Source organism: Anarrhichthys ocellatus, unplaced genomic scaffold (genome assembly GCF_004355925.1).
Source record: "Anarrhichthys ocellatus isolate YVR2014 unplaced genomic scaffold, GSC_Weel_1.0 scaffold16, whole genome shotgun sequence".
Lineage (NCBI taxonomy): Eukaryota > Metazoa > Chordata > Actinopteri > Perciformes > Anarhichadidae > Anarrhichthys > Anarrhichthys ocellatus.
In genome coordinates, this window is record NW_022280046.1 from 9,376,745 (window position 1) to 9,403,959 (window position 27,215).

Sequence of the window (27,215 nt, forward strand, 5' to 3'; positions counted from 1 at the left end):
CAGTACAATGAGGCCAGATCACCAGAGAGCAACAGTTGACTGATGACAGTGTCACAGTGTGTCAGAATGTGTTGGGTGGAGAAACCTGGGAAATCAGCATGTTGAATGGTTTATGGAGGCAACATTTGGAATAACAAGCTCAGACTACCTCAAAAAGTCTGTCTTAAAATTGGATAAAAAATGTCAGTTTCCAGTAGATAAAGTTTCAATATTTCACTGTTAATATCACCATGAATGGAGCAGTTTGTTGAGGCGACTTGTTTGTGCAGTGTCCAGATGTGGACAGAGAGAGGGGGGAATAAAATAATGAAAAACTCACCCTGGACAGGACAACCTCTAAGGTGATGTTCTGGGGAGGAGCGCTGGGTACTGCAAAGACAAAGAAAAAACAGTGTAAACATTTAAATTAGGTTAGACAAAAGCAGCTGCTCATGTTACCCCACCAACAGGTTCTCTTTTGTTGCTTTAGAAAATAATATTTTCTTATATAAACATCGAACAAAAAGTTCGGAAATTAGTGTTTGGTAGATTATTTCTCTGTTGTAACAATGCTTCTTGGCAATGAATTTTATACCGTTGGAAAGCCTGTTTAGTTACCTTTTAAACCGTGCCCCATTTGTAAGGAACATGCATTTCTGGGATGAGCAGCACAGCTGAGTATGTGGGTTATCAGCAGCCTGCAGTTCAGTCCAAGTTTCACAGAATGTTTGTGACATGACTGTCGGTCTCATCTGAGTCAATCATGGCTTCATAGATGTGCTGAGGACCTCAGCGTATAATACAATGTGTTTGAATACAATATCACAATTTGAAGCTTTGTTTTCGGCTGCTTTTACTGATGGAAGCGTTTGTGACACATGACGTGTTTGAGGGCCGTCAGAGAGATGAAAATCTGACGATTGTGAGTTTTTCCAGCTTCTGGCTGTGATATGAAGCTGTGTAGTTTTGGTGATTGTTTAAATCCCGCCGGCGGGTTTTGGGGTTCAGAGGGACACGAGGGTTTCACAGTCTGATAGCATGCGCTGTAGAGGATGCCGACTTCTTTTAGATAATGGTCAGTGAACTTCTGTCTTTTTGTTTTTTATCAGACAGACGTTGGATTACAGAAGCTAACCTGGACGTGAAGTCAGGACCTCAGGAATTAAAGGAACAATCTGACATTTTGGGATTCACTGAATCGCACAAGATGAATATCGATGTCATAAATGAACCAGACTGTTTCTGAGTCGCTGGTGTATTTCTTCATTCGAGCTTGGCTAACAGTTTCCCCCTGCTTCCAGTTTCTGTGCTACGCTAAACTCATCTAAAAAGGAGTTTGTTTCCCTCAGAGCACTCTGGTCCTGAACTCACTCATTATCGTCATTCTTTAGTGTCAGCGCGTTGGCTGAGTGCTTGGCTGACTCGGTTCGCTGACAGATACCTGCTGTCAATCAATCACCCTGATGATGACATCGGCGCAGACGGGAGGCAGACGGGAGGCAGACGGATCGACGCATTTGCCCTCCGAGATCTGACTGTGGCACCGCAGCAAAACAAGATTACCACGGGACGCATGACAGGTGTCATTACACACACACACAAACACACAAACTGTTCTGAAGTCGGTTCTGGAAAAGGAAACAACACAAAGATGAATGAGAAGACGGGGAAGAGGACGAAAACAAGAAAGAGAAGAAGAACAGAAAAATAAAAAGGAGGATGGAGAAGACAAACAAGAAAAGTAAAAAAAAAGATAAAGACGATGATGAGGAAGGGGAGGACAAGAGCAACAAGGAAAGGAAAAGTGAAGAACAGGAAGCGGAAATAAAGAATAAAGAGGCAGTAACAAGGATGAAGAAGAGAACTAATGTGACGAAAGATGGGAGGAGTATGAGCAGGATGATGAAGAGGCCGCGGACACGTAGTTCTGCCGTCCCGCCAATCGGAGGCGCTCAAAATTGAGAATCAAAGCGTTGTTTTGGTTTGCATGCGGCCCGCGTCCGTCCAACCAGACGCCTGATTAACCGTCGGAAGCTTATCTGTTGATTCAGCTGCTGTGTGTCACTTTTACTGTGGATTCAATTAGCTACACGAGTCATTGTTCTCATTAAGACGCAGCCGGAAGATTCACAATGCAGACTCTGCATCTGTGTGTCTGTGTGTGTGTGTTATTACCGATCGTTTTTACGGTGTGAATGCAGCTGGACGGACGCCTCCATTCTCTCTCAATGTCCTTGTGTGGAAGTTTATTAACAACAGACCCGTCTGAGCTCCAGTCAGCAGCTGAATGCAAATCGCGATGTACCTATCACAGACCCAGCCTGTGGTCTAAATGTAAACCAAAGTATAGCCCCCCCCCAATCAAAACATATTCAATCACTTCCTGATTGCCTCGACAGCAATATTTTGAAGGGAATCTTAAATCTTAAAAAAAGATATATATATATATATATATATATATATATATTTGTCACTTCCAACAGCATCGAGTCATAATCTTTCAAGAGAGAATCGCAATGCATCCAAGAATCGATTCCCCCCCGCCCCTAACAAATATGTATTGTGAGGGCCAGAAATTAATTTTCCACCGTAAATGACACAGTCAGCCAGCTTTTTCTGCTTCTTGCATGTAATAATTAACCCAAAGGAAGGTTACAGATACATAGATCTGATGTTTTCATCTTCAGTAGAAGCTCTAGTTACAAATGACTCACTCTGTTTCCATTGCACTTTGTCATAATTATTGTTTTAATCTTTCCAGCAATATTTTTTTTTATTCATAATTGAAGGAGTTTTACTTTGAAATTCCATGTGAATATTTTACAACCTGAACTTCAATAACATACAAGAACTAAAGATGCTAATGCCACTTTAAATATTACCGCAGTTGCTCTGCAAATGTTTTAAATGCATTGATCTTTAATTCATGACTAATTAATGATGGTAATGTTTTCCTCCACGACAGAATCTTTCCCAATTGTCCGACTGAAATCATTGCTCAGGGCCATAGCTGCTGTTGTCCTCAGCATGTTATAAAGTAGACCCAGTTCTCCATCTCTTCCTGTGGTGTGAATAGCCTTATATGGCTGTGGATGTGACTAAGGTGTTTTTGTTTGTTGTTGAATTGCGTGTATCTTTTGTAGAGACTTGCAGACTTTGAGAGAATAAAACAAAAGAAGAGTTTTCACTTTAAATAAATAACTAAACATTTTGATTCTGTTCATGTCACAGTTGCGAAAGGCTGTTGTTAATAAGGGTACAATTGCCTTTTTCCTTATTCTGCAGTGAGAACTGATAGACACACATGAACACTGTCGTCACTGCGTCGTGAACAGTGAACAGTGACACGTTAAGGCAGAGCTCACCGTCTGATTGGGTGGTGACGCTGGCGGTCTCCGGGGCGGTGCCCGGTCCGTAGCGGTTGACCGCCAACACCCGAACCGTGTATTCCGTGAACTTGTTAAGTCCCTCCATCTTGTAGTTGAGTCCGTTCACCTCCACACTCTAAACACAAACACAGAGGAGCAGTTAAGTTAAGATAAGATATACTTTATCGTGCCGCAGGGAAGTTTGGCTTGGGCGCCAAGCCGCCGCATCACACAATACACTTGCCAGCGTCAAAATCCATATGCACGCATAGAACATAGATCACACAGAAGCTCATGCATAAACATGCTTAAATACAACGGGTAATAACACCAGGTGTGATCATCACAGATAATAAATAATCAAGTCACAATATATTAGTCCCCAATAAAATTGTATCTTGTTGCTATTTAATCATTTGATGGAGGATAGATATGAATATGTGTTAGGTCATTTAGAGTTGTCTGTGCCTCCCTGAGCACAGATGTTTCATATCAGGGCTGAAGATAGTGTTGTTCTTTTGCTCCCTATGATCATCCTGGCTGTTTGAGTAAGACGTGCGAGTTTAGACTTTAAACGTACTGACCATACCATACATGTATGCCATATCGAATTACACTCTTTAGAATCATTTGATGAAACAGAATCATGAGTTTACTCTTAACACCACAGAGTCTAAGCCTGCTCAGAAAACACTTCCTCTGTTGTAGCCTGGAACAAAGGTTTTCAACGTGCACATGTGAGCGAGCTGTTTTTTTTTTACATTTTACAGTTACAGCTGAGGCAGTGATGGTGCTGACCTGTTCCTTGGCAGACGGGCTCTCGGTCCACAGCAGTCTGTAGCCCAGGATGGGGCCATTGGGTTGGCTGGGAGGCTCCCAGCTCACCTGGACCGAGGTCGGAGACAGAGCCTCGGCTTGGAGAGACTCCACCCTGCTGGGAACTTGCACTGTAGAGACACACAGAGACAACACACTGCTCACACACACCCCACAGATACTGATACTGCTAATATTACACCCTCCACTGCTGCATCTACCATCACTACAGTGACTGTAGGCCCATTTTCCGCAGCATTGAGCGCTTTTCAAATAGTAATTGGAGGGTCATACATAAATTAAGAATTCGTTAAAAACTATTTTATTTATGTTTTCGTTGGGTTTATTTCATCTTTAAACTAAATATTGTTTTAGGTCAGAACAGTCAAAGCGTCACAAAAGTGGCAAAGGATCATTCCATTCTGGCTATATGGGGGGGGGGGGCTGAATATCTGATTTTACATAGGAGTGCTTGGTTTCTCCCAATAGATCAAAAATATGTGGTTTGAATAATAATAATATGAAGGTAATTTATGTGTTTTCAATCAATTTCCTGAGTGTACGTGAAGACTACCCACTACCCAGATTTCCAAATTGTATCTTGGCGTTAGCCTCAGGAAGGCAGAAACGCCTCACACACCTCACTGAAGGTAAAAGTTTCTCGGTGGAAGCAAACATAACCACCGGAGGATCCACCACGAGCAATTGAGCATGTTAGCTAAAGCTACATGCACCTGTTGGTCACGCAACATGGTTGGTGCACTGATTTGGGTCACTTTGCATGCTCGCCGGGTGGTGCATTAAATCAGCGATTACGGTACAAGCAACAATTTTATGCCTCCATGCCGGCAACAGCTTTATTCCAGGATTCCCTGGAGCAAATTTCCTCAAATGTGTCAAAACACTTTCACTTGTACTCTTGGATGGATGGATGAAGTCCACCGCCATTTTTTTCATTCCCAGTCTGCCCCTGTAACTCAGCCCTAAAAGTGTTCAACTAGCCCAGTTTAAGCTGCAGGAGCTGTTGATGACTTGTGGAAACTGTCTCTTGCCTAGCAATACCATACACAAAGCAAGAAACACATTACAGATTCAGATGTGTGTGTGTGTGTGTGTGTGTGTGTGTGGGTGTGTGTGTGTGTGTCATACGGTCTGGTTTGGTGGTGATCCTCAGGTGGGTGGAGCTCTCTCCTGGCCCCACGTCGTTGTAAGCGATGACTCTGAAGCTGTAGCTCTCCTCTGGTTTCAGGTTGGAGACCATCAGCTCCAGAGACTCCGGCTCCGACACGTTCACTGACCGCTCCCTGAAGCAGGAAAACACAGCGTCATACACTCAATTACAAATTGAACACACATTGGCATTGTAATAATACAATTTTTATCATCACCATATCTTCTTACGCACATTTATTTTATTTATGTGCGTATTTATTTAATTTTCTTCATTTTTTTAAATTACCTATCTTATTAAGAATATCAAATAATGCTGTATTCAAAAGATATTCCAGTTTTATTTTGTAACATTAGAGATGATCTGGGCCGTAATCATAACTAATCGGTGTAATCCCGCAGTGACTGCAGTAATCCTCAGATTACAGCACATCTGCAGCCTCTCAGTTCTCAGCCAATCACGAAATCACTGAAGAGACAGCTGCAAAGATTAGCACGTCTGCCACCGCAGCATCAAACACACACAGCAAACCTTTTTCTGCTCAGTTCACAGTAAAGAAAGCTGACAGGGAAAATATCTTTGGAATGATTTTTACACTTTTTTATTTTAAATGCTTCTCGTAAAACTGATGGGAAACTGGATCCTGGTAGAATTTTATTGCAGTTTGATGGCTTATCTTTCTCACATTGATCTCATGCAGTTTACTTGATTTGACGCAAACACTGTTGGGCTCCCAGATGTGCCTGCATTTAGAGAGAGGGGCGGATGAAAACTAAATAAATAAATGATAGAACAGCAGTGTAGAATAATCATTTTCCCACTACGGTCAGTGAAAAAGAACAGTTTAAATTAAGCAGCAAGCAAAGATGATAAAATGATGATTACTGCTGACAAGGAGGTTCAAGAACGTCTGCTGCTCATTTCTAGAAGGCTACACTCGCCTTTTCAATGTGACTTTTCTAATTGAAAAGGAAAAGTTTAGATGTTCATTTTAAGGGCATTTCAAATGACCACAGCCCTCTGCTGACTGTGAAGGACCACAGCACAAGCATGCCAGTCTAGGTCAAGATATCTGTCTCTGGACCAAAGTGTTGGACAGACAGACTGACAGGGCGACAAACCAACCAATATCATCATCATCATCATCATCATCATCATCATCATCATCATCATCAGCAGCAGCAGCAGCAGCAGCAGCAGCAGCAGAGAGACACAAGGGTCAAAGAAAAGACAAAAGGTGAGTGGAGTTCTCAGATTTTTTGAATCCATATTTCCCTCTGAGCCGCTGAGTGAAAACGGCAGAGAGGCCGAGCTGCATGTCAAGTTAACCAGCGGGTCTGTGTCTGTCACATAGGGGGGGTTCTCTCTGCCCTTCACAGACCACAGTCTGATGTCATTCAGTCGACTCGCAATCAAATAACCCACAGACGGAGACGCTTCAGTTTGCATTAGTCCTTCTCAATCTGTCCAGTGTTCCTTCTCATTTTGTCATAAACTGAACCTCTCTCAGTTTCCACCTCTCTCTTTACATCCTCGTCTTTACCCTTTCTTTTTTACCCCTCGGCCTTGCACCGACGATGATGCATTTCAACAAGTTCATCCTTAAGAGCCAGTGAGCGTCATGTACAAAAAGAAAGTTTCAAGATTTTAAATTCCATCCAAATTTGTTTGCCATCAACACATTTCTCTAAATGATGTGCAGCTCATATTGTCCCATGGTGGTGGACGGGATGTGTCCTCTCTGTGTTCACTCTTAGAACCTGACAGACACCTTTTCTGTCAGACGTCTGTGTAGAACAAATAGAAAAAGGATGCTCTTTAAAACTTGAGATCTTCCTTGAAATCATCACGTTTAGATGTTTTCTTCAGGATGAAAGTAATCCACTGATTGTTGTCTGCCTGTGTGGTTACAGCACAAACACGAGAAGCTAGCGCAGTGCAACATGGATCATGGATCAGAATCGCAAGATGTGAAGAAATATCAGCTCAAAAACAAATGCGGCTGATGTTTATTCTACAGCCGAGTGACCTACTCGGTGGCAACAGTGAGACTCAAATGACATACACCCCAAATATAAACACGAAAACACAAAAGAGGTGATGACAATATGTTTTGCATTGGTTTGGTTTGTTGTTTTTAATAACTTTGGTGATGCCTTAACTTTCCCTCTAGAACCATCATCTGTCAAAGCTTTTTTTTGGGTTATGACTAAATTTCTGCAAAACTAAAGACATTCCCTTCAGCCTCAGCTGTACTTTGCATTGCACGCTACTTAGCAAATATTAGTATGCTAACAAGCTAAAGTAAGCTGGTTAACATGGTAGACATTTGTACCTGCTTAATATTAGCATGTTAGCATTCTGACGTTATCATCTAGGTCAAACCACTCCGACCAACAAATGACATGGAAAAGCAAAATGAATCAGCGCTGCAAATATTCTGAGAACCAACGGCAGGGATCCAGAGCGGCGTCGGCCATTCTCTCTGGGCTAAATAGTCGCATAGCTTAGTTACTGTAAGCTATTTTATCGAGTTTCCTTCCAGTAAAATGCTCTGAGTGAATATCTCTCTGCATGGTTAACAGTTAGGCAGTGTATGTGTCGAGGGATTTTATTGTGAAAGGTTAACACAGAAGGAGTGGATCTGGTCTACGAAAATCAATCTCGCGTTTTCATAATATTCACGTTCTGTGTAAAAGTAGTCATGACAACAAATAGTGAAAACAAATATATACTGACGTGCAAATTAATCACGAGGAAAAGTGAGTTGTCACAGGAATTCTTTTTGGTGCAGATCCGTCATGTACTAATCTAATTGGGACACTGGGCTGCAGTGGATACAGGAGAGACCAGCAGGTTTATCAAAACAAAATCCACAATTTTACATTGCTTATTAAAACTTTTTTTCATTGACGTGGTAAAGTATTCCAAATGGCGCCTATGAGTAACTATCATATTCTGAAACGAATAAGCAGCATGACATGCCTAGATAAGACGTGCAGCGCCAAAAAGCCAAAAGCCTCTTACTAGAGAGAAAAAACTCGTTTTGTCCGTCTAATGTTTTCTACTTCCCCTCTTTTTCCATTTTCCCACTTGGTCTAAAGAAATCATCTTCACTCTCCCTTCCTGCCACCTCCCTTTCTCCTATAATCCTTCATTGTTTTCCCTCTAAGTCTCCCTCCCTCCCACCCTCCCTTCTCTCTTGTTTCCTGCAAGTTCTTACTGATGAAAAATCTCTATATCTTTCTCTAAGTCATTAGAGCTGACGAAAAACCTCTGCCTCCGTTCCTTCTGTAAGTCATTAGGGCTGACACAATCTCTCGTTTCATGATGAAACTTCAGTGGCTCTTTTGTCCGGTGTTTGGAGGCCTAAAGCGCTTGCGGGCCGGTCGGTCCCCGAGGTAACAAAGCTTAAAAGCCTGGGTGTGAAAGCCTTCAGCTGGAGCCCCCGACTGTCAGAGGTTACCATTTAGCATCAGCGGGGGACTCGCCAATATGTCACACAGAGCTTTTAGTGCAGAACGCTCAGAGTTGCCGTGTGCACCAGAGCTGTGATCAAGTGGAAAAAGTGTTGTCTTAAACATTCTGTTAGTGAGTCCTTTGTGCCTTTTTGAGTCAACAACAGACGTTTATGTTATACAGTATTTTGGTTCACACAGCTCCGCAACCATGGCGTGCTACCGATGTGGCTCTATGGATGGCGATTAGTCTTTCAGCTAGATTGGTCTGTCGGTCCTTCACTTTGGTCCGGATAGAAATATTTCAACTATCGGATGGATTTCCATGAAACGAGCAATTCATGGTTCCCACAGGACGGTTCCCACAGGACGGTTCCCACAGGACGGATCCCAATGACGTTTGGGATCCCCTGACTTTTCCTCGAGCCCCACCAAGAGGCTCACGTTTGTAGTTTTCAGCAAAATTTCGCAACAGATGAATAGATTGCCGTGATATTTGGTCAAATTTTGAATACATCCAGTTCTTTGGCTTTTGATCAAATACCAGCATATCTAATACATTCACAAGAAAAAATACAATAGAAAGTGTGAAAAAGTAGACAGAGGTTTGTGGGTTTTCCCGAACCTCCCGGTTGGAATCTGCTTCCTTAGAGTCAGAATCCATGTCCGACTGTACAGAGTCCAAGAGAATAAATGTCTGTCTTACCTCTCGACTCCGTCCTGGGAGTAGTAAATGCCGTAGGTCTGCACGATCCCTCCGGTCTCCTCCGGGGGGCGCCAGCTGAGTCGGACAAATCGACTGGACACTAGGACAGGGACCAGGTCGCGGGGGGCAGAGGGGAGGGCAACGCCCGGGCTGGGGGACACTGGTGGGGGATCAGAGGAGGAGGAGTAGTAAGTCAAGGGGGAGCCAGAAGGAGCAGGAGGAGGGCGAGGAGCAGGAGGAGGTGTGTGGGCAGGTCTATACTGAGTGGACGTGGCCTCTGTTTACGGGTTCATCCAGGGGAGAGGGAGGGAAGGGAGGGAGGGGGGAAGGGAGAGAGGGGGGAGAAGCAGGGACGAGGAGGTGGAGGCGGAGGGGGGAGGTTGCGGGAGGCAGAGCAAAAGAAAAAACAAAAAAGGAGCAAATGACGGATGAGATGTGCAGATAAGGAGACGTGGAAGAGACAAGAAGGAAGAAAAGGAGGAAGAAGAGCGGTAAAGAAGATCACAGGCAAGAAAAAGAAGTGGCAGAGCATCTGAAGACTTTAGTCATCAATCAGCAGATATCAATCACCTGAACGTAAACACCGCTGCCTCCTCATATTTATTCAAAACTCAGAACAATGTGATTCATTCAAACATTGAAATATGTTAAAATCAGGATTTTCTTTCCTTTGAGAAGTTGATGTATGGGGTCTTGGAAAGACTGTTTTTATAGACTCATTTAAATTCATTCCCAAATAAGTTAAAGCACAAATGACAGACATATTTCCCTGAATATGTAAATGTTTTTCTAGCACTTAAGAATGAAAATGAAAACGAAATGAACATCTTCGATCGTGACGTGCCTGTTGATCCGCTTTATGCTTGCTTACATTATTCCATGGTTTTGTTGTGGATCACCTTTCATAGAAAGTCTTTTGATTGACATTCTTTTTGACCAATGGTAAAACATTGCTGTGGCGCTAAGCTGCTGCTTAGCGGCCTTTCCTTCCATGGACCTCTGTAAGAACCGCTTTGACAGATGCCACTGACACTGATAGAACCAATAAGAGTGGAACTTTGAAGGAACCTCGTAAGACAGCCGGAAAGGTGTAGGTCTGTCTCAATAACGAGAACGTCAACTTCCAGCTTGGAAAGTTAAACCCATCGGTACAAACTTGCAAGAATGCGTGACTCGCAACTGGGACAACAGCATCCATGATGACACAAGCAACAGTTTCCAACACTGTAATGTGTGTTTGCAACACCAATGCATGTGTGTGGTGAGATCTAGACATATATGAAGGCACGCAGAGCTATAGCTACTAAATAAAACATCCGACCAACCAGTTCTGCAGCAACAACTCTCAAATTATCATTAACATTATCAAAATGCTCATGATCAACATGCTATACAGAAGTCAGTATAAAACCATAGCCTGTATATAAGGAGTGGGCGTAGTCATTGTAACGTCACCCATTGGTTTGTGAACTGCCGTTTTGAAGCCGCCAGTGTGGCGGTTTCGCTGGATCTTGGATTATGGCCGCCAACATGTTTTTTTTGCAGCCAATGAACTGAAATCACCATATTTGGAATGCGGAGGAGTGACATATAGACGCCCTATACGGCTCTGATAGCGACCTGTCAATCACAGAAGCCCCGCCCTAAAGCATACTCTGCTTTATGGTCTATTTGACTCTAAATGGACCATAATTTACAAAATGAACATCATGCTGTATTGAAGAAGACTTGAAACTAGAGATTGAGACCATACACTCATGGTTACAATGTTTACTGAGGTAATAAATCAAGAGAGAAGTAGAGTCATTTTCTCATAGACTTCTATACAATCTGACTTCTTTTTGCATCTGGAGGAGTTGCCCCCTGCTGGTCAGTAGAGAGAATGCAGGTTTAAGACACTTCCGCATTGGCTTCACTCGGTAGAACCGGTGGTTGCCGCCTGTGTAAAACCCGACATTGGACATTCAAAGTAGGCATTTGTTGTTGATAAATTGACCGCATATTTGACCCTAATGCACACACCGCCTCGTTGCTCCACCTGCATGCTTCACCTGCATGTTCCACCGGCTCCACAGACAAGCCAAATAAAACCCTTTTTTCACCGACTCTGCTGTCCCGGTGTCTGCGTTTGGGTCCAGGATAAACCGACCATAACACAGTCTGTGTGAAAGTTTCTCCTAATTGTTTTCTGTATTTTCCTGTGAAAGACCAGCAACACTCGTTACATGCGTACGTTCTTTTCTAAATAAACTTCTGTCTTCACAGGAATCACAGTTAGGTTCAGGCAACAAAACAACTTAGGTTTAGGAGAAGATCGTCGTTTGAGCTAAAATAACCATGAGAACTACAGAACGCAAGTTACGTCACAAAAACATCAACATTGACTTTTGGTTCCACGTGAGGAACCAAACAGTGGCCTCCTTCCTGAAAGATGGCTGGTTGCTGGACCCCTGTGTGTGCTTTAGCATTCTTTTTACTTCCTCGTTCATGATTACGTGGATGACATACTAAACCATTTCATGGGATATCAACGAATTAACGCGCATTTTTCCCCGTATGTATATTTCATACGAATGCTGAAGTAAGCTCCCGTAATGTCCTCGACAAAACTTGCCGAGGAAAACCGCTTTCCCGACCGTTCCTGGCGGAATAATCACACGGGTCGGGGATCCTTAACAAGTCCGCGAGAACGGAGGGGAACGCAGATTGAGAAAAAGGCCTGGAGTTCCTCTGGAGAGGGGAGTGATGCGTGTGATCAACAGTAGTTCTTCTTTTGAAGTTTCCACTAATTATACAACTACAGAGAACAGTCCCCAAGGCAGAAAGAATAGCAATGATCAATGTAACACGCACACACACACACACAGCTGATGAGTTGTCTTACATTTTAGTGTTGAACTGATGATGGGGGGGGGGTTGTATAAAGATGTCGTCATTCAACAAAAATAACGAGTCCCAACTGAAAACTGATGATCTGAAACCAAACTGTCAGTGTCCTCAGCTCCTCCACTTGTCTCCTCTCCTCCATCATAAACTGAGAAAAATCCAATCTGTCCCTGGGGTCAAAGGTTGTGACTCTCCACAGAGTCTAAATGCCTCCGACATGTCTGTACATGTCAATAAAGCGTCATTGAACACACACACACACACACTCACATTTCACACTATAAGATATGATGAAAACAAAGACATGAGGAGGAGGAGGGATAAATAAGGGAAAAAAGGATGAGAGGGAGGAAGAAAAGGAGGAGGAGATGGAGGAGAGAAACAAGAGGATGTGGCGGGAAATAAAGAGAGGACCAGAATGAAGAAAAATAAGACAGATGAGGAAATGTAGAAAGTGAAAGAAGGAAGGGGAAGAAAATGAGGGGAAGAAAATGAGGGGAGGAGAGGAAAATAGCAAACGATGCAAGAAAAGAAAGAGGAGAAAAGGCGAGGAGGCGAAGGGATGAACAGTGGGAGGAACTGGAGGAAAAAAAGAAAGGTAGATGGAAACAGAGGGGGTGTTAACACACCTCCGTTCGTCTCAGTGAGATGAGATTTCGGGGTGTGAAGGGCGGATTCGTTCCTGCTCGGTGACCCAGCCCCAAAAGCCGAGCCGGCGCTGAGCAGTAAAGCGTCACTCTCTGCCGAAAATAGACGGGTAGGCTAAATAATAGAGTCAGACACCACAGAAAGAGAGCTGGAAAACAATCTGAATAAGTGCTGAAAATAACACTGCAGTCTGCCAGACGGCCGATGATATCGGTGTGCACGCTCATGCACACACACACACACACACACACAAAGCCTCCATGTTTCGTTTTTTTCTATCACTCTGTCCATTTTCTACAAGCTGTTCTGCATTTATATTGTTTCTGCTGCCTGAATGATCTTTAGGGGAGTTTGGTTTCAGCTCTGAGGTTTCTACCAGAAATGTGTTTTTTTCTGTGTGCGTGTGCACGTGTGTTATATAAAAAAAAAATGTACTGGAAATTATAACTTTTACATAAATAAAGAAAACACAGTGTACTGCGTTTCCACTGACGTTCAAAAGATGTAGAGAGGCTCTACATAAACATAGGAATGAAATCTGCCTCCTGAAAATACATTTATACTCAAACATTGTACTCTGTCTGAGTTTATAACGTCTACATTAGGCACAGTTTTTTTATTTTGCGTCTTTTCGATGCAGTAAGAGCCTTCTGTCATACGTTCAGCCAGGAACATTAAGTCATTGGTAGCATCCAGATCGGCTGCTGATTGGCTGATCTACCTGAGTGCTGACCATACACATTGGTTATCATAACCAAGGTTAGGTGTAAACAGTAGTTTTTCAAATGAACATGTCACGTGATAGCCTCAAACGTCCATATACAGTATATCACATTATTATCTGTGTTATCTGTGGGTGGTGTGCTTGTCCACACATTTCTTCATTTGCCTGTTAATGACAGTGCCGACAGACTAAACACAGTGTTAACACAGTCTGTGTGCAGTAGTCTGCAGTCCGCTTAATGTCAAGAAAACAAAAAGGCACGTTGTGCTGGTTAATGACAATGTAATGCCTGTACTGTAGCTGGGGACCAGCGAGTGGCATACTGTGGCAAATATTGCCATAAAATAGTTAGACCTCTGGTTGATACAATATTTAGAACAACATAGACATAGGCTTTTTTATATTATTAGTGATGTATATCCTCATGTCGCCCAGTCCTACTATCTAATCCACTGCTGCTGTCGCTGCTGCTTAACGTTTACACTACGACTTCTGTTGACTGCTATGCTGCAGTCAACAGCTGGTGATATCTGCTACCACTGCTGCTCCCTGCTAGTGCTGCTGCTACTGTTTCTTACTGCTACTGCTGCTGCTGAACTATAAAGACAAATAGCAGGGTCTCATTAGTTTCTGTTGTACAAATGAAAAAAGTAAAATCAAATACAACTTAACTTTAGCTCACACTGCAAGGGTTTATACCAACACAGTCTACTCTCTTTAGTGCTAATGCAGTAGAAGGACCTCCGATATTTCAAACAGGTACAGACAAAATCTCTTTGGCTCATTTTTCTGATAAATATTCTCCGTATGCCCCTCTCCCTCTCCCTCACTCTCACTCTCTTTTTTAACCTCTATTTATGCAGACGAGGACTGCTGAGCTCATTCACTCGCTTCAGCTTCACTCTGCTTCACATTCATACTGCCTCTCCCCCTCACTCTCTCTCTTTCTCTGCACTCAATTTCAGGGCTCATTTCAGCCAGCTGCCGTTAAAAACGTCTGTACTACACACACACACACACACACACACACACTTCTCTCTGCCCTCTAGTTTTAAATTCCTTTAAAATAGATACTTATTCCTGTAAATCTCCACCACTGGGGCTGTGGGTGTCTGAGTACAATCTCTAGAATCTTGAGTGTGTATGGGTGGGTGTGCACAGTGGGTGTGTGTGCACAGTTGGACTGAACTGACCTGAAGTTGGAAACTGACTTTAATGGATGAAAGTTGAATAAAGGCACATAGAAAAAACATATACTAGAGGTTGAGTAGAATACACAACACTTTAATGAGATAGCATCTTCTTTTGACATTTAGGTTATACTGTATATATATATATATATATATATATATAGTTTGAGTAATGTTTTATAGCTGTGGAGTTGTTGGTGGGAGGTTTGTTTTTCTTGAGAGACTAAAAGACTAAACTAAAACGTTCCCCTACTTTAAGGCAGAAACAACAGGATGAACCTGTATGTTGGACTGTTCCTTCACCGTACCGAAGGCAGTGTGAGGCGTCGGGTGTGTAAGTGTCGTCTAATGTGTAGTGAAAGCTCTGTGTGTGTCTGTGAATGTAAACTGCCCATGACAGTGTGTGTGTTTCTACCTTTGTAATAATTCACTGTGAAAGCTGAGAGTGTGTGTATGTACATTGGCTGGACCTGCTGTGTGTTTTCAGTAAAAGCTCTGTGTTACAGTCAGTAATTCCAGGTGTTTTTAGTGCAATGTGGCATTTTCTGTGTCTGAAGCCCTGAAGGTCTTTTACTGTGAAAGCAGGAAACACAGCTCACACACCGAACTCTGAGACCCTCATCAGTGCCAAAAAAGCCAAGCCCACACCGCGGTGACCTCGGAGGGCTGAGCTAACAGCATGATCAGCCTGTAATAATCACTGGTTCTTCCAGTGTAGACCACCGTGATACACCTTAATACTCTCCAGAGTGCTGTTAGCGTTCATCACAACATAACACACCAAAGGTCCAAAATAACAGTCTGAAAAAGTCAAATTGAGTGTATCGTCAGCAAAGAAAGGAAACTGTCTCCTAAGATATACAGTACATCTATAACTAAGATGCAACAGCAAGGTCTCACATTATTCATACTGAAAAAAAATTTGATTCCAATGTATATTGTTTTCCTACAATTTCAGCCTGTGAGAACTAAAGTATGAATATCTTTATGTTTAAGGCAACACAAACACACAGTGAACATAAGAAATACAAAATGATGCTTACTTCAAAATGCACGTGGCATAACCATTTCTTAAAATATAAAAACAGATCAATAAAGTTGGACATATAACATCACAGTAGTCTTTGTCCGATATCTAACTAACAGCCTCTGCTTTAAATAGACCTCAATGCAATACCTCTCTTAAATTGGAGTAATTGTAGTTTTATCAATTTTCCCCAATGTATAAGTCGCTAAAACTATTTCTTGCCATTGTGTGAGTTTGCATTTGCAGCACTTTGCACATACTTCATTTTATGAGCTGATGGGTAGTGGGATGTCCTACTGCTGTATGTATCGTGGTCCTGGTTCAGGGCTCAGCATCGTCCACCATGGGTCACTGTCGGGTGTTATCACACACAGCAGTCATCTCATCGAAAGGTCAACGTTTTAACTGACTGCATTTAAATGTAGCGGCGAGGAGATCAGAGGTAACACTGCTAAGTGTCTCCACTGGTCACCTATGTCCCACGTAAGCTGACCTCACAGAGACTAATGCTGGGAAAAGCGCTATGTTCTTGTCTTTCACAATGGTCCCTGTTTCAGAGTAGAGACTGAGCCTGAGTTTGCACTGAGGCTAGCGCTAGTAATCATCATAATTATATGAACAGTAGTAGTTCAGAAAGAGTGAATACATGTATTAATACTAAATCATATGAAGGATTTTTGCTGCTTGGTGTCCCAGAGTGTAACGTGGAAACAGATTCATGGTGCTTTATCTCACTTCCTCTCATGTTTTCTTTTTTTTGCCTCAGATTCTCCCTATCTCCACTTTCTACCAGATGTAAAGCCTTCTCCTCTTATCTCATTCTACATTTTAATACCTCATGTTTTGAATGTTTTGAAACTACAAAATCATAGACTGACAGCGTAAGATAAAATAAAATGAATCATAGCAGGAAGTTTGAGTTTCTTGTGGATTTTGACAAACTTTTACAGGAAAGGTAAATGTGTCTGGTGACACGGAGACTATTTTGTCTTCTGTTATTGAGAAGAATGGAATGTACCATGTGTATGTTTGTCACCAGGGGTTGCAAACTGGACTTGAAGATGGATTTTCATATAATAATGTGAGCATCTTTTGTGTGGAACGGACATAAAAAGCAGCTTAATTGCCTCCCATACTCTTTAGATCTATTGTTTGGAGCATTGTGGTTCCCTGGACAGTTACTGGACAAAGAGTGGTGGAATCGAAAAAGCTATGGACCGACCCAAAATTGTGTCTCTGAAAAAACAATTTTTTTATATTTTGTTGACTGAATGCATCCATCTCTTTGCTTGAGCACCACTATCAATATGCATGTAAAGGAGCAGGTGCCGCTGTCATCCACTGCAGAGTTCGCGCTGAGACAAAATTCTATCATTGACTGAATTTTTTAAGAATGACGGAAAAATCTGAAGGCCAACCGTCATTTGGATGGACTGGAGACCTTGGGGCGCGTGCAGCTGTGCCACTGGTGCAGAAGGAACACATGCATGCAGGATTCCCCCCCTGTTAAAGGTTGAAAAGTGCTTGCAGGATCGAGAAATCCCACGTTTAGAGAGTCTGGTGAGTCCCGTCTCCACGTGGCAGCAGAACAAAACTGAAACGGCCAAGAGAAGCAAAGATGGAAAAATCATTCATCCGCGTCGTGTGCGTTGACACGAAAAGTGACTGCACGGTCGGTGTGGAGTCTCTGTCCATCTTTCCTTTCTGTGCCCTTATAAATGCATAATCTACAAGTTTGTTCTGTGTAACAAAACATTCTGCTTCAATATTATTAATGTTTAGCCTGTTTGCTCTCCCACTTGCTGCTGTGCACACACACACACAAAGGGGACAGAGATTCAATGCTTCTAACGCAGCCACTGATCCCCTGCCCGCAGTAAATGATCTGCAGTCATCCAGGAATTATCCATTGCCCTGTGTAAACCAACACGAGCATGCATGAACGAGCAGTCCGCTGCGGTCGTCCAGAACTTATCAACTGCCCTGTACAAATGAGCACAAATTGCAGCTGTCGGGGAGCAATGCGCTGACTTGTATAAATGAGCTCGAGCTGCAGTCGTCCACAAATGATCCACTACCTCGTAGCAACCAGCACAAGCTCGAGGTGTCCAGAAATGATCCATTGCTGTATAAATAAGATAAAGCTACAGTCATCCAGGATCCCCCCCCCCGCTCTGTCTAAATGAGCACAAGTTGCAGCCGTCCAGGGATTACCCACTGCCCTGAGTTTACAAGCCACGAGCTGCAGGTGTCCAGGAATTCTCCACGGCCCAGGATAAATGAGCAGAGGCTGTGATGGATGAACCTCCAGAGCTGCAGAGAGCAACTGAACTCCGTCGAATTTGAAAACAGAGCGAGTGAAACAATAATTTGTCTTTTAACATTTCTTGGAACTCTGCTCTCTTTGAACAGCGGGATTCGTTCAATACGTGAAGAGGACGTACAGACACACACACACACACACACACACTCTTTCTTCCTCCTCCTGCTGAGTGATGATGAAGGGGCTGATGGGAAGGTGTTTCATCATAAAGGGATCAATGTTGGAAGTGACAACACACACCCATACGCTCTCACACACACTCACCCCCACACACACACACAGCGGGGTGACAGGTTTAGGCGTAGGCGGCGAGGTACAAACTCCAACCTCTAACCAATCGATAGGCGAGGACGAGCACACACACACAGTATATGGATGACCTTCCACTTCCTCAGATCAATAGAGGCCGACGTCGCAAAAATTGCTGGGAGAGGAGAGGAGATAAATATTTTCCTCCCGCCTTCTGTCTCTCCCTCTCACCAGTTGTGGGTTTGTATGCAGAGCGAGAGAGATTTTAATGGTAGAGAGGGGAAGATTGATCTGATGGGAGATTATGATTATGAGAAGAAACTTGGGGGGTGGAAGCCAAACTAAAGCAGTGAACCAAAACAGACCGCCAACATCATACAGTATGAATAAAGTTAATTGACATTCGATGACTTCTCAGGACGCTGCTTGAAACAACATGAGGCATATTACTACGTTGCATATTGTGGAGCTGAAATCTTCTACCAGTTTGATTTTGGTTCAGCTTTGCTGACATTCTATGCATTTGTATTTGTCCTCACCCTACATGCATGCTATGCTTTCAACATCACAAACTCATAAATTTGACTTATCATTTTTTTGATTTAACAAAGTATAAAGCTGCCAGAAAATAATGACAGAGCCTCTAAAACAACATTTACCAATCCTCAGTGAGAATCACTCAGAACATTCCAAAAGAACACTTCAAGGTAGAAAAAAATACTGTTTCACTTTATATAAATCCAATGGGATAAATTAAACAATAATACAGTAAAAATGTATTTCTGGTTGACAGTCTATGCATGCCAGTGTAAATCACTGACAGTGTTGATATTAAAATGTAAAATGTAAATAAAACATGCCGCTATATGATTCCAGAGGACTGGACCTAGGTTCACCTCTAGCGTCAGCTTTGGAAGTTTCAGGGACGGCGTGTCAGTTTCTGTTTGTTACTTAACGTACACACGTAGTGTCAGTAAAGAACGTAAGTTACGTAACAAAAAAGAGGAAAGACCAGAAGCCAGCTTCTGATTGGATCACCAATGGGGGGGGGCTCTCAGACCACGTCCATCTTCCAACTCTACCTTAACATAACTGCACACCTGTAGAGTTTTCTGCATCTCTCACAGTTGTAATGCTATCGCGGTGACAAAAACTGTCCACAGACAGAAATATAAACACCATGCAAAATAGTCAAAAGTTCTTCTTAGGTACTTCCTGCTACAGGAGGTGTCTCCAGGACCAGGTCTTGCCATGATCTATGACGCTGGACCATATATATATATATATATATATATTGGATTTAGTCTATTCTATTCTATATCCATGTATATATAGATAGAAAGATATACTTTAGTATGAATCTCAAAGGCTGGTGCAATGCTCTGTCGCCCCCCCCGTCTCTCTCTCCATATCAAACAGGTGTTATTGAGCAGGATTTCATTAAATGCGTCCTCTTCAGGTGCTTTGAAGATGTGTCTGGGTGTCACTGGCGAAATTGAAATGACACCCGGCAGACAGCGCGATGCTGCCGTGTTTTGATTTGTTTTGTTGTTTTGGAGGCGCGGGAGACAGTCAGACCGGGACATGTCGGTCACTCAAAACCTGTCTGTCAGGAGGAGGAGGAGGGACATGGAGAGCCGCAGAAAGAGAGCAGGTGGCATGTTGTATGGCAGCCCCTGTAATCAGTGTATGAATGGGTGAATGAGGACATGTAGTGTTAAAGAGCTTTGAGTTGTCAGAAGGCTAGAAAAGCGCTGTACAAGTACAGTCCGTTTACCATTTATTAACTTTAGCAGTGTGCTGTGTTCAGCAAAAAAAGCTGTCACAATCTTTGGTGCACTTCCCACTAGGAACTTAACTACTAGCTAGTGAAAATACGGGAGCGTTAAGCAGCTATAGAGATGGACATTTTCCTCAAGAGCTGGAGGAGACCAAAAACAGAGCTAACAGTTACATTCACCAAAAGGCCCAAAACTAAAAACACATTAACAGTTTCCAATCTGCCTACAAACTATTGGTGTTTAATGTAGAGATATGTGCTTACTAATATTTTTGTCAACACATAACTACATTAATAATGTTGAGTGTGGCTTGTTCTAAAGTATCTGTTATTGTGTACACACTGCTTATGAAAGCTAAATTGTGGGGTCTATTATACAAGAGTTAAATATGTCTTCATACAGCGCTTCGTTTGTTTGACCCCTCCGTCAACCTCAACCTCCTCCCTACGCGGACTCTTTAAGCTAAATCACTGGTCGTGGCTCAGGTTTACATGGATTACATACAAATTGATTACATGTATTATACACAAATAACGTGTAACTTTTTCGTAGGTAAAGCCATGAACAGTGAGAACAACAGTGAGCCCTGCGGTCAGAGGCTGGCTTCTGATTGGAGGGGTCATTTTATCCAATACAAGCATTGAGCATGAATGCAGCATCATAGCAGACTCATCGATCAGTCTGGACGCTCAAAGGAAGAGAAAAATGACAACACTTGCTTTCTTACATTCTAAAGAATTATCTCTTTTTATTTTCTGATCATGGGATCATAAAATATTTTCATCAAATCACTCAATAAATGTAAGAACAGGAGAGGGATCATAGTGTGTTTTGGTATAATACAATGGTCAGAGTACACACACACACACACACACACAAGTCTTCTTTTCTGTGCTCTCAGGCAAACACTTAATATGTATCTTTACCTGTCACACGCACACACATCATCATCATCATCATCAGGTCCTCACAGGATAGAGGATGGGAGACGAGAGGAGGCTGCCGTCACCATGGCAACAGATAGAGAGTCCCAAACCCCCACCCTTCACACACACACACACACACATTCTTGTTGTAAAGCGGGGGTAGGGTAAAGCGCGTGTGTGTGTGTGTGTGTGTGTGTGTATAGAGAGAGCGGAGGTGACGGAGTAAAGCATTTCTCTGTGTGTGAGAGATAATGTGTGTGTGTGTGTGGGTGTATGTGTGTGTGTAAGGTCAGACGCTTACTCTGGAATACAAATCTGTCATGGCTGACACACTTCCTCCTCTCTCTCTTACTCGCCCTGCCCTTCGCTTGACCCTCCCATCGCTTACTCTCTCTTGTTTTTCCTCTCTGTCTCGCTCTCCCTCCATCTTTTCCACAGAGTTGTGTCGGGATGATTTAATTTTTTCATCTCTTATTCTCGGCCCGTTTCATCATTCTCTGTTCTTCCTCCTCCTCATCTGTTCTTTCAGTCTCTCCTTCTCCATCCATCCTGATCCTCCCCTCTACCTCTTCTCCTCCAGATGCCTTAAAACAATCTAGGATGAGCTGAAGGAGTTTCTGGTTTTGTCTGATTATGTGCAGAATCCGAACCTGGTGGTACCGATGACAAACATCGAGTATCGCTATATAGAAAGAGCCAATCTTCTCTCATGGTCTGTTAAATTCAGACCGTTTCATAACCAGTTGAGAGTTCCTCACAGTAACTTCAAGAATACTGAAACCAATCATTTCAATATTATCTATAATAAAGCGGTGTGTGTGGTCTGGTGTGATAGAGACAGAGAGGTAGAGAGAGGTTGATGGTGTGTATGTGAATGTTTATACCTGAACAAAAGACATTACCCCCTTTTCTCTCTCCCCTCTCTCTCTCTCTCGCTCTCTCTCTCTCTCTCTCTCTCTCTCTCTCTCACTGCGGACATCACCTTCCATCAGGGGTGTTCGAACATAAGAAGAGAGCATGAAAATAATAAAAGAAAGATACGATTTAAAAAAAACAACAGAAATGCTTAATTTAACAGGAGAGGAAAAGAAAGTGAGAAAAAAAGAGAAATGAATATGTTTTAATCACACTCCATTCATTTGTATTCTTATGTCTCATCATACATTGTTTTCCTCAGTGAGTTAGCTGTGGGCTACATCTTGGGCCCCTCTGTGTTTATCAGACTGTATTTGTAATTTCTTTTGCATATTGGCACCATTAAAAGTATGTCAAATGATCTTTTATCTCTTCCTGTTTGCACCGTAGCCATGGCTGAACAAACAAATAGCACTTTGATAGTGAAACAAACTTGAAAGACCTGATGAGGAGCGTCTTTTTTTCAAGTGGATAATAAATGTAACTCACGCTGGAATTGTGAGAAGAAAAAATAATAATTCCTAACTAATCATGCTGACAAAATCATACGTGAAATGGGCAGGGCTGTTTTTTAAAGGTCCCACTCTATTTTATCGAGCACATTAAGGCGGGTGTGCAATGTTTGGTTTTGACACGTCTGGGCTATTAAGGAGGATCTGGAGCTTCAGATAATTCAGAATCCACTTGCACGTCTGGTCTCTAAGTGTGTAGGTGATGTCTTATGAATGTCTGATATTAAAAAGGTGTGTTAAGCAAAAGCATCATAACTGAAGACTGATGTTCGACTAAAGAGAGGCTTCTGCCCGCTGCAGGAGGCTAACAGCATTTTAAGAAGCTCCGGAGCCTGCAGGTGGAACTGTAGGAAATTTAGGTTTAGAAGTGTGTTTTAGGATTCATAATTAGAGGTGTGTTTTAAGATTTATAATTAGAGGTGTGTGTTAAGATTTATAATTAGAGGTGTATTTTAAGATTCATAGTTAGAAGTGTTTCTTAATAGAATTTGTAGCACCTTAGAGGTGGATAGTAAAATGTTGGCAAGTACTTGGGCTATACCAATTATGCTTGTAAAGCTTGTGAAGTTTTTTGCCAAAAGTTGCAAATCCTTATCGAATGTATAATATGTTTACAGTATGTTTATCATAGAAGTGATAAGCCATAAAAGACAGTCATTGAATGTATTAAACTGTGAAGAATAGCCAAGGGTCAGACAGGGATTTTAAGACAGGCATTTACAGGGACACGCAGAAGGAGCTCCACCCCCGCGCCAAGGGGGGTCCTCTGGCTGGCTGATGCGAGAAGGAGGAGCCAGCTGGATTTAGCCAATAGAAACTAAGACGGACATTTTGTGACTTTTTACGAACTATATAAGTAAATTCAGAAATAGCATTCTTCCTGTTCATCTCATTGTCATCCACATGGTGTGTATGACTGCTTTTCCGCGCGGATCATATTTCTATATCGATGCTGTAAATATATATCTATAGATACTGTAAATTGTGTACTTCACTTTGCAATTGTTTTAGCTTCTGTAGTATTAAATTATTTTGATTATAATTGAAACCAGCTGACTTTTTGGCAAGGCTGGACCACGTGCGGTTTCCCCCACAGTTGCGAGAGGTTCTTGAACCTAACAGAACCACAGACTGTATATAAGAAGTGGACGTTCAGCGATTCCACCATCGCCATCTTAGATTACGGCAGTCGCCATGTTGGGTTTTTTTGCAACCAATGAACGGAAGTTACCATACTTGGAATGTGGAGGTGTGATGTAGAGACGCCGTATACGTCTCTGGTAGCGGCAGGAACCTGTCAATCACACTAAGCCCGCCCTAGCTTTATGGTCTGTTTAACTCTAAATGGACCATAATTTACTAAATGAACATCATGCTGTATTGAAGAAGACTTGAAACTAGAGATTGAGACCATAAGCTCATGTTTATAATGTTTACTGAGGTAATAAATCAAGAGAGAAGTAGAGTCTTAGTTGCCCCCTGCTGGTCAGTAGAGAGAATGTATGTTTTAAGACATTTCCGCTACAGTAAAATAGATGAAACAATCAAACCAATCTATACGAAATAAATAAAATAAATAAAATAAATAAAAGCCAGTCTGTAAAAATGGGTTTTAAGAAGTGATTTAAAAGAGATTATTGATTCTTTGGGCAGGTCATTCCAAAGCTTAGAGGTCCTGATGGCGAAACCACGGTCACCTGTAGTTTTTAGCCTCGGCTTTGGAACAGCCAGAAGGGCCCCACCAAAGGATCTAAGGCTGCGAGCTGGCTTATAAGGGGTTGACATTTCTTCTGTAAATTTAGGGGCCAGACCCAGACGTGCTTTAAAAGTGATTAGTTCCTTCAGAGAAACCAGATGCTAGTGAGAATGAGAAAGTGGAGGCGTTGAGGGAGGGAAAGCAACAGTAAATCAGACCACCTGTGACTACTTTTACTGAAAATCCCATCGCCCCACCAATAAATAGCAAAGATAAGTGGCCCCTAGCAAGAAGACCCTCCTCTGTTTCTCATTTGTAGTCAATATCCTCCTTGGAAAGATGTTGAAACTGACCATCAATAAAGATGAATACAGTGCTCTTGGTCATACAGATGGAAACATTTTAACCATAACATGATAATGTCATGCCGCCATGATAACGGAACGCACAATAACTAATTTCATTTTCAACTTCATCATAGTTCCACTCAATCTATGTTCCGCGAAAGGTCAAGAAGGAAATGTCTGAGTCCAACAGAAGTTCAAGTAAATCATAATGACTATATCATATTAGCAATTATATTGCCTTGTGAATCAAACAATGAGAAGGTTAAATGACATGACCGGTTCACGCCAAAAAGACAAGAGAGATAAATGAAACAAAAACAGGACAAGTGAGGACAGAGTGTCGGAGAGTAAAGACACAGGTTTTCTATCGGGACACTGAGGTCCAACAGAAACAACTGAAAGACACACTGCTACACCTGTGAAGCAGTGGCTGAGCCACTGCTTCACAGTGGCTCAGCCACTGGCTGAGCTACCCGAGGAGGAAGGAAAGTAGGAAGGAAGGCAGGCAGACAGGCAGACAGACAGGCAGACAGGCAGACGGACAGACAGACAGACAGACAGACAGACAGGCAGACAGACAGACAGGCAGACAGACAGACAGACAGACAGACAGGCAGACAGGCAGACAGACAGACAGGCAGACGGACAGACAGACAGACAGATAGGCAGACAGACAGACAGGCAGACAGACAGACAGACAGACAGGCAGACAGGCAGACAGACAGACAGGCAGACAGACAGACAGGCAGACAGACAGACAGACAGGCAGGCAGACAGACAGGCAGACAGGCAGGCAGACAGACAGACAGACAGACAGACAGGCAGACAGGCAGACAGACAGACAGACAGACAGACAGACAGACAGGCAGACAGACAGGCAGGCAGACAGACAGACAGACAGACAGACAGATAGATAGATAGATAGATAGATAGATAGATAGATCGATGTGTGTGTGCGTGTGTGTGTGTCCTGACCTTCAAGCAGCCTTATGCATTTGCAATTCAGACCTTTACACACACACACACACACGCCCGGAATTCATCCACCTGGCTAATTTTTTTGTGACCGATGAAAGAAAAGAGAAGAAAGAAGCAGAGGGATGGGACGGAGGGGGGACGGAGAAAGTCCGGCGACATGAAGAGAAGGTGAAGGACACAATGAGACCACAGACTGACATCAGATCAGTGGTCTGAGGGTTGAAATCCTGATCCAGCTTTCAGATCAGATCCAGACCAGGATTTAACTGAAACCGCACTGCAGCGGGGGCAAGAGAGGACTGAGGAGACTGTAAAACAGAGAGAGAGAGAGAGAGAGAGAGAGAGAGAGAAGGGGGTAATGTCTTTTGTTCAGGTATAAACATTCACATACACACCATCAACCTCTCTCTACCTCTGTCTCTATCACACCAGACCACACACACCGCTTTATTATAGATAATATTGAAATGATTGGTTTCAGTATTCTTGAAGTTACTGTGAGGAACTCTCAACTGGTTATGAAACGGTCTCAATTTAACAGACCATGAGAGAAGATTGGCTCTTTCTATATAGCGATACTCGATGTTTGTCATCGGTGCCACCAGGTTCGGATTCTGCACATAATCAGACAAAACCAGAAACTCCTTCAGCTCAGAATCCAGCGTGGCCTCTGCCAGAGACCAGCCAATCACAGACACACAGGAGAGCTCTGTGCCTGTGGAGAAGCTGCTCCTCCTCCTCCAGGAGCCAGGAGCATGAGCTTCTCCTCGCCGCTCGGCCAGTCTCTGCTGCGAGCCGACGTCGACGCCATGCCAAGCCGCTGGAGAGCGAGGCCATATTGCCGGGGCCCCGCTGGAGAGAAGGGAAGCCCAGGAAAAACCAGAACCCGGACTAAGCGGGGCAGATGGTCAGACCCTACTGCAGTAAAAAAGAGAGCTTTTCGAAAGGGGACTGTGGTGCTCGGAAAGGCTACCGCTTTTGTCCACAGGGACCGCCAAAATCAACATAAAATTAGAGTTCCTCGTTGAATAAAAAAAGACAAATGAAATAAAGCTCAAAAGTTGAAGGTACAAATGCATATCAGTTATCATGTTTTGCTCTAATCAGCAGTGAACTGATGTATCCGTCCTGTCTACGGCCATTTTCAGTCGTCACAGAAGCTTGTGTGGCCTCTGCTAGGAGCGGTTATCTTAACGTCTGTCATGTCGATTGAAGAAATATATGACGCTATCATTCGTTGAGTTGACTACAACAGCCTGTTCTGATGAGCTGGCTGTGTTTTGTAAGTGAGGGATTACGTTACCAGCAACAAAGGAGAAAACCTGAATGGCGAACAAAATCTATATGGGATGTTAAGACCCGATATGTGAGCATCACCAACTGCATGTGTTCTGCGTTAATGAAACCAATCTACACTGACGCCACACTGCGTGTACGTGTGTATGTGTGTGTGTGTGTGTGTGTGTGTGTTTGTGCTGGCATTTGACCTGAGTGAATGATGCATTTGCGTAAATG

General features: G+C 42.9%; 1 protein-coding gene across 1 annotated transcript in view; it reads right to left on the reverse strand.

Moving 5' to 3' along the window:
* Positions 1-27,215, reverse strand: part of dcc (DCC netrin 1 receptor) — a 232,478-nt gene that overhangs the window by 86,846 nt on the left and 118,417 nt on the right. Inside the window, exons 8-12 of the mRNA XM_031855714.1 lie at positions 9,499-9,658; positions 5,313-5,467; positions 4,146-4,294; positions 3,345-3,483; positions 320-369 (exon numbers count right to left, since the gene is read on the reverse strand). Of these exons, the coding sequence (XP_031711574.1) occupies positions 320-369; positions 3,345-3,483; positions 4,146-4,294; positions 5,313-5,467; positions 9,499-9,658 (653 nt within the window). The remainder of the gene's footprint in view (positions 1-319; positions 370-3,344; positions 3,484-4,145; positions 4,295-5,312; positions 5,468-9,498; positions 9,659-27,215) is intronic.